The sequence below is a fragment of the Phalaenopsis equestris genome, unplaced genomic scaffold (assembly GCF_001263595.1).
Source record: "Phalaenopsis equestris unplaced genomic scaffold, ASM126359v1 Scaffold000118, whole genome shotgun sequence".
Classification (NCBI taxonomy): domain Eukaryota; kingdom Viridiplantae; phylum Streptophyta; class Magnoliopsida; order Asparagales; family Orchidaceae; genus Phalaenopsis; species Phalaenopsis equestris.
This window is the reverse complement of record NW_018164560.1, coordinates 1,098,398-1,111,957: the sequence shown is the minus strand read 5'-3', so window position 1 is coordinate 1,111,957 and position 13,560 is coordinate 1,098,398. Positions and strand designations below refer to the sequence as shown.

The window sequence follows — 13,560 nt, the reverse complement described above, 5'->3', positions numbered from 1 at the left end:
GGGGGGGGGGGGGGGGGTCGATGTGTCTGGGATCCCAAACTTTTTGTGGGGAGTTCCAGGAAGAAATTTGTAAGTAGAAATCTTACTTTCGTGATATTTGAGATATGCATTTCCTTACGTTTTTATTTTGACATTTGCCCCAATTGATGCACTTTTTCATTTTCTATCGCTGCTGCGGGAGATGAGCTTGTGGTGGAGACCATGAACCTGGTTTGTGGACTTCTTAATGGGCAATAAGCAGGAAATCAACTAACGGGAAGGTAGGAAGGACTGGGAAAGTATTGAGAAAATAAGATTTATGCAGGGAGGCTCGTTTGCAGTAAGTTTTGGCAAATGAAATATGTTCAGAGTTAAGATCTACACAAGAATTTCATGAATTTCTAAGAAAATCATGATTTAAGGTGGTTTACACCGGCGGTGAGTTTGAGGCGAGAGTGAGGAAACTCGTCATAGGGTTGCTCCGTCAATTCAGGTGAAATAATTTTATGTCAACTTAAAAAAATAAATCTTTGTAGGTTTTCATGTGATTATGTGTTTAACATTATTGCATCTAGAAACTTTTTCATATTTTGGATGAATACCTGTATAAACTGCATGAATGCAAACTTGAATTGTCACTTATAATACCTATGATTTTATTATGTTATGAACATGATGAATATTCTTATAAAATCCTTGCTTGCAAATATTAATCTACCATGATTCATGCATATGATATATGAAATATCTATGATGAATGTTGCATGAATTGTTATTTAAAAAATATCACAAGTGTTGTTATAGGTAGGTCATTATATGAATACATGCAAGTAAGGATGTATGTAACAATATCATTATTGACTTCTAGTATTCAGATGTAAATGAAACTCTGAGACTAGTTGGGATCAAACGTGGACGAAATGTGGGGAATTTGTTGATACCAGAGAGGTTATTGATAATTATTATGTTGGGATGACTCAACTTTTATCAATAGCTAATCTAGTCTTCGGACTGGTGATGATCTATGATATGACATGGCAGAAATAGTTGAGACCTATATAATTACAAGTGATATTTCTATGATTAGATTGATGAATCTTATAAATATTTTTATTATACAAGAATGTTTAAGATACATATTTTATACAACCATCATGATCATCTGCATTACATGTTTTTTTTACATATTTTATTCAATTATAGCATGTTGTGATGTGTTCTAGACATGATATAAATTAAATATGGGCATGCACGTCAATTTTTCATCTATTGAATCTTATTTTAGCATTAATTATTTTGTTGAGTTTATTGTAGCTCACTCAACGTTATTGACTTTTAGAAAGGCGTAATGAGCACCAGGGCGAGTAGCCAGGTGTGACTTTTGGGTCTGTACTTTTATTATTTTTGGATTTAACAGTTATATATATTAAAAAAAGGCCCAAGGGCAATTATATTAAAGAGAAAAGGGGTACATATAGGTTGTATGAGTGGGCCCAAATAGGCACCCAACCCACACGGTTCAACACACACAAAAAAGAAAAATAAAAACAAAAAAATAGATGGTACATATAAGATCAATCGGGACGACCAAATTTAGTTTTAGCTCTACTTCTAGTTCTCGGAAGGGAACCAATTAACAAATTCGTGAGGTGTGTACTATTGCCCGAAGTAACCAAATTATCATCTATTAGATTCCTTAGCCCAAGTAGATCTCCATTCTTCTTCTTCCTGGAAGTGTAGACCTGTCTTTCCTCATCTGAATATTACTTCTTCCTGGAAGTGTAGACCTGTCATTCCTCATCTGAATATTGGCTCATTCGTATGAGGTGGTAGTGTTGTAGTAAAAAGATTGCCAACAGTTGTACCCACAATAAATTCTAGTGTATGTGAGGTATGAGTTGTCGCCTCTACCCCTGATATTTCTTGAAGATGGAGAGCTGTAATGTTCTTTTGATTAGCAGTCTTTGTAGGTAGGGATTCTTCAGTACTGTTTTCAATAGGGTTTGAAAGTGTAGGTTGGTCAGCAAAGCCATCCAATTTCATATCTATCGCAGATACAATATTTTCAGGGGGGGTCCGCAGAGGCAATTAAGTCGGACACCAAATCTTGTTTTGTGGTAATTTTCTCTCCAGGTGGAGCAAATATGTCCAGAGCAGTGGGGTTAGATTCATCCTTATTCACTTGATCTTTAAATTTCAAATTAGAATGAAGTTTATGCTATTTATCAAGGGTATGCCTAAAAATCTTAAAATGAGAACAATTAGTAGGTTTATACTCCATGACGATTTATTGATAATATCTATTATGAGTTGTGCCCAACCAGCCTTCAGTAACATCAGGTAAAGTTATATCTTGTTCCCTAAGTATTCTGGTTACAAAAAGTCTGGTTAGGTTGAAAATGAGTAGATCTAGCTTCACAGGGTCCCCAAGTATAACCCCAATAGAATAAAAAATCTGATGATAAAAAAAAGTGCAGCTTGAGACCAAGTAGACTAAATCATACCAGTACAGTGGGAGATTCATGATTGGGGTCAAAATTAGGATACCACTTGAGTAACTTCATTGATTTGTCTGTAATCTTAAGATATTTTTTGGAGAAAATTCGAGTGTAGTCTTCAGCCACTGTTAATTGAATTAACACATGTCTCTTATCCATGAGCCCACTTTTCACTTTCCTGCTAGTTTGAGATCGTAGAGGGTTGAAATTTCTAACTCACAAAAAAAGTATTGAACCAAGTAGACTAAATCATACCGGTACAGTGGGAGATTCATGATTGGGGTCAAAATCAAGAGACCACTTGAGTAACTTCATTGATTTGCCTGCGATATTAAGATATTTCTTAAGATATTTTTTGGAGAAAATTCGAGTGTAGTCTTCAGCCACTGTTAATTGAATTAACACATGTCTCCTATCCATGAGCCCACTTTCCACTTTTCTGCTAGTTTGAGATCATAGAGGGTTGAAATTTCTAACTCACAAAAAAAATATTGTTTTTTCACTTTTTCTACTTACATTCTTAATAAAGGGGCAGTCACTTGTACCATCACGATACTCCTTATAGCTTGAGGAGAAGACAACCGCTGACACCACCTGAGGATTACTCACCACGTGGGTCAGGTTCAACCGCAGAAGAATGGAGCTCTATTAGTGCAGGTAAAAGCCCTGCCAAGTCGAGCAGAGTGCAAAAAAATGAGCTGAAGACGTCAGGGAGAACCCGCAGAAGCCGACCGTGGAACAGGCGCATCTCGAAGAGGAACAACCGGGCAGATAAAGGAGAGACGACGTGCGAAAGCGTAAGCGCAGAAGACACGAAATGTCGAACTGCAGAGACAACAGAACAGAGGAGCCGAAGCCCTCATCGTCGGGCGGGACGAGACGATGGTGCGAATGTGTCAGGGGAGAGGCGACATGCGAAACAGCTGAAGGAGAATCCCTTCGTCGTCGAGTACGAGAAGACCTTCATCGTCGAGCACATGGATTGAAAGTCGAACAATTCAACGTAGGGAATCGCAATCGGGCGAAACCCTAGCAGAGTTGCCCGCCACCGACGCCACACACACACACACACACACACATATGAACATGAATGATTTATGAAATAAAATCTATCATGCATGTTTATCGTGATTTAGTTAGATTTGTGTATTACCCATTGTATTCTGATTTTACAAGTTATGACTAGTGTTGGTGAGAAATTAGTCTGACTAGATTCGACACCTCTGTTGCTCCGTAGTTGATCCTTAGGGAGGGGAGGGGTAGTTGAGGTGTGACAAAATTGCATCTGACGCCATCTGTGCCTTTGTCTATTTCAGTTTGCTTATGTCGATTTCCTCAGTTGTTGCATTTGGTTGCTTTGTTTAACTTCTTTGGCTTCGATTAATTATTTTCTTTATTCGACGATAGTTGAATTGTTGGTTGTCATGTTATTTTTCTCTTAGTGCTTTGGTCACTCCTTCGACTCATCCTTCAGTACTAAATATCATTGATCATGGTTGGTGAACAGAAACATCTTGTGATGGATTTAGTTTCATTTGTGGCTAAAATTATCGTTGAAAAGTTAAATGCCATCAATTTTATTGGAATAAGATTGTAAGACTCTATTTAAGAAATATTTCTCAAGAGAGTTACATCATTGATAATCCCCCAGCTTAGATTGAGTTCAATTATTTTGAGTGAATGAGAGTAGATGCCCAGCTTTTGATACAAATCTGGAACTCTATTGAACCTGATCAATATGTTTATATTACTTATTGTGATTGTGTTAAAAATGTGATGGAGGAATTGATGTTTGTGTTTTCTGGGAGAAAAAAATATTTCTCAAATCTTTGATGTACGCAAGGCGTTCTATCGAGTTAAACAACATAATCAGTCACTTTAACATGTATCACATGAACTTTAAACGTGTGTATGAAGACTTGAATGCACTAATTCCCTTTAGTACCGATGTCCAGTTCCAGTAGACTCAATGAGAACAAATGACTATTACGAGTTTGTTAGCTGGCCTCAACTCCTAGTATGAAGGTGTCAGTTCACAGATCTTATTTGGCCATGAAATTACTACTTAAGGGAAGCCTATGCTCGAGTGTTGCGTATTATTCTGATTTCTCAAGCCACGTCCATGTAACAATCTAGTGCTCTTGCTAGTCATAGGCATTAGTAAAACTCAGTCTCAGGATAATTACAAGTGAAATTCTAAATTTTAGAAATCAAGTGTCAAGATAGTTTTCTAATATAGTCATGAATTTGATCATACGAAAGAGAACCGTCAAAAATTACTCAAAAGAAACAAAAGGTTTCTAAATCACAGTCTGCTCATACGATCACTACTATTGAGGCCTCTCAAAACCAGGCTATCTTAATCTCTGCATATGAATATGCTAAGCTCTTCCAATTTCAGTAAGCATTGAATAAATCCCCTTCTATTACTGCCCTTGTTGAGTTAGTTAACAATGATACTAGTCTTATTTCCTCTTCCACACAATGGGTCATTAATTATGGTACCACAAATCACATGATGGATAATCCAAAATTCTTTTTCCATCTTTCATAAACAACTTTCTTTTGCCTCCTTAGCAGATGGATCTACATCTAATATTATTGGTTATGAGACCATTAATGTTACATCTACACTACCATTAACATCTATCCTGAGTTCACTTCAATTTTTTTAAATTGTCTTTGTTACCAAGATTACATTTGCTCTTAAATGTTGTATTTTATTCTTCTTTGACTATTGTAGTTGGTTCATTCTGATGTATGGGGCCCTTATCCTATTTTATTTATTAGATTTCAATATTTTGTCACTTATGTGGATGATTTTTCTCATATTACTTGGTTTTGCTTTATGTAATCTCATTCTGAGTTACTGTCACATTTTCAATTTTCAATTCTTTTGTGCGAAATTAAAACTCAATTCAATATTTCTGTTAAGATTTTAAGAAGTGGCAATGTCAAAGAATATTTCTATGCACCTTTTCAAACCTGCATGACACAAAATTGGATGATTTACCAGTCATCCTTTAACGATACATGATTATAAAATAAAGTAGTTGAAAAGAAAAATAGACATCTTCTTGAGACAGCTATAGCTCTTTTGTTTCAAACAAATGTACACAAATAGTTATGGGTGATGTAATTTTTATTGCATATTTTTTTAATCAATAGAATGCATTCTACTGTTGTACAGATCTAAACACCCTCCCAAATATTATTTCCTACGAACTCTCTTTTTCCTATTGAAACACTAATATTTGAGTATACTTGTTTTGTTCATGATATTCGTCTGTAGATCTCTAAACTAGACCCTAATTCATTAATGTTGTGTCATTCTAGGATACTCTCATTACTAAAAAGCGTATCAATATTTTTTCTCTCTTAAATATGTACATGATTTCTGCTGATATCACCTTTCATGAACAAACCACATTCTTTGGTAACTCAGTGTTACCAAAATTTTTGTAATATTTTGATGATTTTTTAATGTATCACATCATTAGTTTAAATCTTGCTCCGGGTCTACTTCCACCACCAGTGCCTCAGCCCAGATCACAGATCACTAATGTTTACTCTAGAAGACCTCTCTCTCATAACTAATTCGTCAGTAGATCCTCCTCCCTGTGAACTTGATTCACTCATTTCTCTTCGAAGAGGATAACGTCAATGCGCTTATCCCATTTTTTGTTGTTAACTGTAACAAGTTATCTTCTACTTCTTGCATGTTTATTGCTTCACTTGACTCTATTGAGGTTTCAAGATATGTTCAACAAACTCTATCCCATTCTGGGTGATAGGTAATGATGTTTGAAGAATGAATGCTTTAACTGAAAATGAAACATAGAAACTAGATGAATTATCTTCTGGCAAGAATGCTATTGGTTGTAAATGAGCCTTTGCAGTTAAGTTTCATTCTGATGGATATATAGCTCGTCTTAAAGCTCAGTTGGCAGCTAAGGGCTATGCTCAAACTTATTAGATCGACTACTTGGACACATTCTCTCCAATAGCTAAGTTAACTTCAGTTCACCTATTTTTGACGTTGGTTGAAATGAGTAATTGGCCCCTACACCAGCTTGATGTGAAGAATGCATTTCTTTTTGGTGATCTTTTAGAGGAGATATACATAGAGAAACCTCCTTTGTTTGTTGCTTAGAGGGAGTTTGGGACTGTATGCCGTCTTGGGAAGTCATTATATGGATTGAACCAAAGCCCTTAGGTATGGTGTGGAAAATTCAACCAAATAGTAGAAGAGTTTAGGATGCAAAAAAGTAAAAGTGATCACACTATATTGTACAAACAATCGGCTTCGGGAATCATTCTATGTGTGGTCTATGTTGATTACATTATTATTACTGGAAGTGATGTATATGAAATCCTATCATTGGCATCATTTCTTCAAAATTAGTTCAACACTAAAGATATGCTCTTTGAAGTACTTCTTGGGGATTGATGTATCAAGGAGCAAGAAGGGCATTTGTTTATCTCAACAGAAGTATGCTTTGAATTTGTTAACATAAATTGAAAAGTTAGTGGTCAAACTATGTAGTACTTCGATGCTTCCTAATCAACAACTTGTTAAAGATAAATAGCCTTTTAATTATCCTGAACGATATTGTAAGCTAGTGGAAAAATAAAACTTCCTTACAATGACTCGTCTTGACATTGCTTATTTAGCAACACTGCGAGTCAATTTATGTTTTCCCCTATAGTTCATCATTGGTCGGTTTTGGAACAAATACATGTACCTTAAAGGGGCTCGTGGATGATGTTTTTCTCTGATATAGAGTGGGCAAGTTCCAAGATTGATCGAAAATCCATTACTGGATATTGTGTCTTTGTTGGTGGTAATTTGGTCTCTTGGAAGGGTAAGAAACAGAATGTAGCGCTATGATTCAGTGCAGAATCTGAGTATTGAGCGATGACACAAGCTTCAAGTGAATTGATGTGGGTCTCCCATCTCTTGACCGTAATTGCATTTAAGATAATTGTTCCAACAAAGTTGTGGTGTTTACTAGGCCGCAATTAATATTTCTTCAAACCTTATCTTCCATGAGCGAACTAAGCACATTGAAACAAATTGTCATTTTGTTTGGGAAATGTTTCAACAAAATTTGATTCTACTGTTCATGTAAAGATTGGGGAGCAACTAGGGGGTATCTTCACGAATACCCTTAATGGAGCTTGGGTTGCTTATATTTGTAACAAGCTGGACATGATAAATATCTATGCTCTAGCTTGACTTGAGTGTTATGGAAAGAAATAAATCCAAACTTTATATGTTAGGAAGTGTATATATTAGGGAGCTTGATATTAGACAACAAATTTAGAGGAGATCTAATTGCATAATCTTTTCTATTTTAGGGATATTTTATAAACATGGGAGTGTATATAAATGTGTAACGTGTGTTTTTTTATTCAAGCAATAAGAGAAGGAGCACTATTTTCCTTCACAGTTTTTATACTTTTATTGAAGATAAAGAAAACTGTATTGATTAAAAAAAAAAAAAAACTGTATTCGGAAAATATAATTCCATTAATAGAAGATCTGTATTCTGAAAACATAATCTCCATGACTAAAAAAAGAAATTTAAAATAAAGCGTTTCATCTTCATCATTATTTTCTTACCAACTATATGAGGTTGGTTTGATTGTCGACCAAATTTGTTGGGTACTTTATTTGGTGTACTTTTGGTTCATGCAAGCTTTTCATTATATCTGCAAACAGATATTTTACTAAATGGTGAATCAGTTTGAGAAATGCAAATGATTTAGTTTATCATCATATATATGCATTGATTGAAATGCAATGATATCATATTAAGGAAAGTTGGTGTAACAGGTTGAATGGTTATGATGTAATTCTAGGTAAGCATTGAATAACATGGTAAAGTAAAAAAAAAAATCATGATGATCTTGGAGTCTAGAGTTCACTGCAAACGTGAAACTCCTTTTTTTCCTCTAATGACAATTTTGTATATATGATGATTATTATTTATTTGTTTTTATTTTTTTTGTTTTTTTTAATCTGCAGGTGATATCATATATTCGAGGGCCACTTCTCTTTATATTTAATTTTCATTCCGAAATGTCTTATGAGCTTTATAATATTGGGGTTGAGGAGGCTGGAGAGTACCAAGTAAGAAACAAAGCATTTTTTGGGAACTTTGCTCTCTCCTGTTTTGAATAAGTTTGTTCGCTGTTACAACTTTTCATTCCATCAATTCTTTTAAGCATGTCTTTTCTTCTTTGAAGTTTCAAATGAAGACCTGGATGCGCTAAGCTGTTTAATTTTTCTTTGTTTAATAGTTCCACAGAATATTATTAACTAGTTGTCTACACTGTTTGTACTTCAAAATTTTGCAGCAATTAATTAGTTCTAAAGGGGTTTTCGATGAAACCTTAAAAGAGAGTGCACTGAGTCTCTCGCAAGGTTTAATGCTTTTCAAAGAGATTTTTTAGAGATGGAATCCTTATCCATGCAAATGAGTCTGCCCATTTTGGATATGAGCTCAAAAGAAGACCAATTCTATAAACAAGATGGTGAACCAGGAAAAGAAAATAGGCGGTTACAACCAAACACGCTTGAAAAGGGAAATTACAACAAACATGACACAACTCCTTTGAAGGCTGATCCCGGGTGGTGGTTTTGACTGTTAGGGGGTTTGGATAGGTGGCAGCAAGGCAGGGAAGGGGTTTTTGGGCTGTGAATGAGGCAAGGGAAGGCGGCAGTTTGTCGTTTGGGGGCGTAAACAGCGAGGGAGAAGAGGTATAGGGAGGCGGCAGCAATGTGGAAGAGCTGTAAGGCTGGCGGCTGTAAGCTAGAAGGGCTAGAGGGCTGGGTAGGCGGCTGGGAAAGGCGGCATGGAGGCATGGGGGCTGCAGAAGACAACAAGGAGGTGCAGAGGGAGGACTAGATGGGAGGCGGCTGAGATGAGGTGGATTTTCAACGGTGGCAGCGGAGCCAAACTGTAGAAAACAGTCTAGATGGGCTGTGCGGCTGCTGCAGCAGGAAGGACGGTGGTAGCGGAGAGAAAGTTGTGGGGGAGGGAAAAGTTGAGAATAAATACCACCTAGGTAGCAAGATACAAGCAGGAGCACAACTCGGCCCTTCAAGAAGAATCACCACCTTGGAACGAGATACAGCTGGAGGACTACCCTCCCAGGAAAAACGGGGACCTAGATGGCTGTTCTGACATAACCATAAGCAAAACTAACCCTAAAACATTCAAAAAAATAAATATATAGTAATATGATAGGAGTAGCAAGATACAAGCCGGAGCACAACTCGGCCCTTCAAGAAGAATCACCACCTTGGAACGAGATACAGCTGGAGGACTACCCTCCCAGGAAAAACGGGGACCTAGATGGCTGTTCTGACATAACCATAAGCAAAACTAACCCTAAAACATTCAAAAAAATAAATATATAGTAATATGATAGGAGTGGTCCGAGTGGACCGGCCAACTCAACAGACACGAGAATACCTAAATCGGTTCGGTCCAGGCTTGAGCTGGCTCACACTTCTACTGCAAAAATATCCACATGGGAAGCATCATCCCTCGTCAATATATAGATATATTTGTTTTATGAAAGTGGGAAGTATTCTAATGACATTGAAGAGCTTCAGAATGGTTGCATTTTTTTATTTTGTTGTTGTGGATAAAGAAATTTATATTCCTTGATAACTTAAAGAAATGGCATATGATTGAGACATCATCATTATTAAGAGCAAAAGAACAGGATTTTGAAATGTAACACAACTTATTATCTCTATGGCAAATGATGCTATTTCTACATACTCTTGCGAGGTTAAATTTTCCTAAATGTTTAAATTAAAAGAGGGTAAAAATACTTACCTAATGATTTGTTGGAGGATAGTGAGGTACTTGTAAAGGATCTATCCCCCTTTCAACGAAACGATAATGTAGAAATGCCATCTTTGCACAACGCTTGTACAGCTGGTTAAAGCCATTTGCTTTTTGCTTAGTGATCTTGTACGATCTTGTACGTTTTTTTTTTTTTTGTAATTCATTTGATATGTTATATTTAAGTGAATTAAAATTCTACTTCATGTATGAAGTACTGCGCCTTACCTTCTTCTACTCATGATCTCTTTTTTATTTCTTATTTCCATCTCATAAATTTTCTTTTCACTTTTGTCTTATTTATCAGCTGTGATTGTGAGGTTGGATTTATCGCTATGCATGAATTCTCTTATGTCTGTTATCCCATCATGATATCATCTCCTTTAGTGGATCTTCTTTGAATTAATTACCTATTTCATTTGGTCATGTTACTGAGATGCTCTTTTTTTCATCAATAAAGTTAATATAATGATTACAAAAGAGTTTTGCACTAGCTAATCATTTCATGCCACTTTAACTATGCTAGAGAAGGTGCGTTCACTTTTTAAAAGTTAAAACAGTGATATTTTTGACGTGATATGAAAGGCTTGAGTGGTATAAATATAAAAAAAATTACATTTTTTTTTTGTTAGATATGTAAATGCATAGGAATTGGGCGGTATGTATGCAAATACTCCATTTTATTTAATAATATTTTACCATTTCTTGGTGTTCCACCCTTTTCATTGAATGATAATAAGCCTTGTTTTGTTTTAAAAATTTTTCCATAAATTTTTTTTTTTAGGTAAGTGCCCTTTCCCTGCTCTTCATAAGAACAGATTGTGTCATTTGCATGGCCTGTGATTTTTTTTCGGTCTTAATGAAGCATTTTGTTGCAGATAATATTGAACACAGATGAAACTATATACGGTGGTCTGGGAGTGCTGAGGAGGGATCAGTATCTGCTAAGGACCATTAGCAAAAGGTGTCGCATGAATTGTCATTTTTCCCCCTTCTAATTTTATCTTCTTTCTCTGTAAATTAAACCAATGAAGAAATTTTATGTCCGAATATGCAGACTCCTAACATTGATTAGCATAGATTTAGAATTATTGGACTTGCTTTAAGATTATGTGTAATACAACTTATGATTGGGGCATCCATATACCTAACACACACATCTTATGTATTTACATATCTGACACCTAAACTTTCATATTTACATACATAACACTCAATTCTTTGATATCACATCAAAAACACACTATTACTGAAATACAACTGAGTGTTATAAATGTAAATATGAAAGTTTTGGTGTTTGATATGTAAATATATAAGAATTGTGTGGCATGTATATAAATTTCTCTAAATTTAATAATTCTAAAATCATACAGATCAAATTTGATTACAATATCTGACTTTTTTTACCTTGATAAAGTCTGATTGTAGTTCTTGTTTTTTTTCTTTTCAGGAATGATGGTTATCGAAATAGCTTAGAGGTGACGTTGCCCAGCAGTAGTGCTCAGGTGTCGTGTCATCATGTCCAGCATTTGAGAAATTATTTCATACGGACACCGCATACATCTCTGCATGCGGTGTCCGATCCTGACCGTAGATCACGGTGATCTATGATTATTTCAGTTTTTTTAAAAAAAAATTTAGGTGGGGCCCACCGAAATACATATTGACCGTAAATCACCTGATTTACGGTTAGGATCGGAGACCGCAAGATGCGTGCGGTGCCCGATCCGTATAGAATAATTTTTCCCAGCATTTACCCTCTAGAAGAACTTGTATTATCCGAAATTTTTTGCCGGTTTCCTAATCTCCCAATTTATTGTATACTTGCAGGTCTACAAATTGACTCGCATTGCGAGAGTTTAAGGCTATTTATGGATTCAAGGAAGACTTTTGATTTGCATCCATGGCATTTCCTCTTTTTTTTCTCTAGTGTAAAAGAATGCTTGTTAGCTCAGTTTATTGTTTGGATGAAAATGGGTGAATTTTTAATTCATTTTTTAGGAGGATTTACATACATACCACTCAATTCTTATGTGTTTACATATCTAACACCTATCCTTCAAGTTTCACAATGCCACCTTATCATTGCTTGAAAAGGTTGTATTTTACTTTTGAAAGGTTAAAATTGTGGGTATTTTTGATGTGATATGAAAGATATGAGTGGCATAAATGTAAAAAGTGAAGTTTAGGTTTTAGACCTATAAGCACATGAGAATTGGGTGGTATGTATGTAAATACCCTTTTTTGTTATTTGTCAACAATTTTAATTGGAGTGTGTGAAACTAATTTGATAAATAAAAGAATATTGGGGATAGGCCATACATAAAATCTAAGTGCTATTAGGTGTTGGGTCTATTTATGTTTGGGCGAACATGCGCACCGGCATAAACATACATAAATGCAAACATATGAATCATGAAAGAATATTTACATATGTAGCATCGGATTGATTAGCTCTAGCCCACCATTGATTTTGTAATGGAAGGTCATATTACACTCGAGTTGGTCTTTTATTCGCGGGATTTGACTTAGTTGAAATAAATTATATATTCAAAAAATTGAAGAAGTGAGATTATAAATTTGAAAGCAATCGTTTGGTCTCTTATGATCGTGATTGAGGTTGTGGAAGGGGTAAGGTGGGCAATGGTGGTGATCAGGTGAAGTTGTATTGGTGATAATTTTTCGAGAGAGCGAGTCGTCGAATGATGATAGTCAGATGATTGTGTTTGAGCAATAATGGTCGAACAATGTCAATCAGACAATGATAGTTAGATGATGGCAAACGGGTGATGATAGTTGTTGGTAATGATTGTTAATATTAGACATTAAGCATAGTTTTAAAAAATCTTCAAATCTCAATTTCAAGTATAAATCATACTCAGCGCGAAATCCTATCTATAATATTGAAAAAAAAAATATTTTAATTATTTTGGCTAATTTTTCCAAAATATTTTGAGTTATTATTTAGATCGTTAATTTTAAAATTGGAAAATATTGAACCCGTTGTATTTTTTCTTGTTGAGATGCTCGATCTTTTATACTAGGGAATAATAATGCAACATTGACTTGTTGATTGCTTAACAACAAAATTGTATATTTACACCGCCCAAATAATTCATCACACAAAAATTATCACAAATTTGGCTTTTAAAAAAAGTCAAAAATATCTTTTTCATGCATAACCAAAATATTATATACATAAAAATTGAAGATTATGT

General features: G+C 35.3%; 1 protein-coding gene across 3 annotated transcripts in view; it reads left to right on the top strand.

Moving 5' to 3' along the window:
• The window catches only part of LOC110021045 (1,4-alpha-glucan-branching enzyme 3, chloroplastic/amyloplastic), a 78,205-nt gene extending 65,703 nt beyond the window's left edge, over positions 1 to 12,502 (top strand). For 2 of the 3 annotated variants that reach the window (XM_020719373.1, XM_020719372.1), the window contains 4 exons: positions 8,509 to 8,613; positions 11,221 to 11,306; positions 11,793 to 11,847; positions 12,173 to 12,502. In XM_020719373.1, the coding sequence (XP_020575032.1) occupies positions 8,509 to 8,613; positions 11,221 to 11,306; positions 11,793 to 11,847; positions 12,173 to 12,205 (279 nt within the window). In that variant the 3' untranslated portion in view covers positions 12,206 to 12,502. Of the gene's footprint in view, positions 1 to 8,508; positions 8,614 to 11,220; positions 11,307 to 11,792; positions 11,848 to 12,172 lie in introns of those variants that run through there. The other variant, XM_020719375.1, reaches the window with a different exon arrangement.
• The last annotated feature ends 1,058 nt before the right edge of the window (positions 12,503 to 13,560 follow it).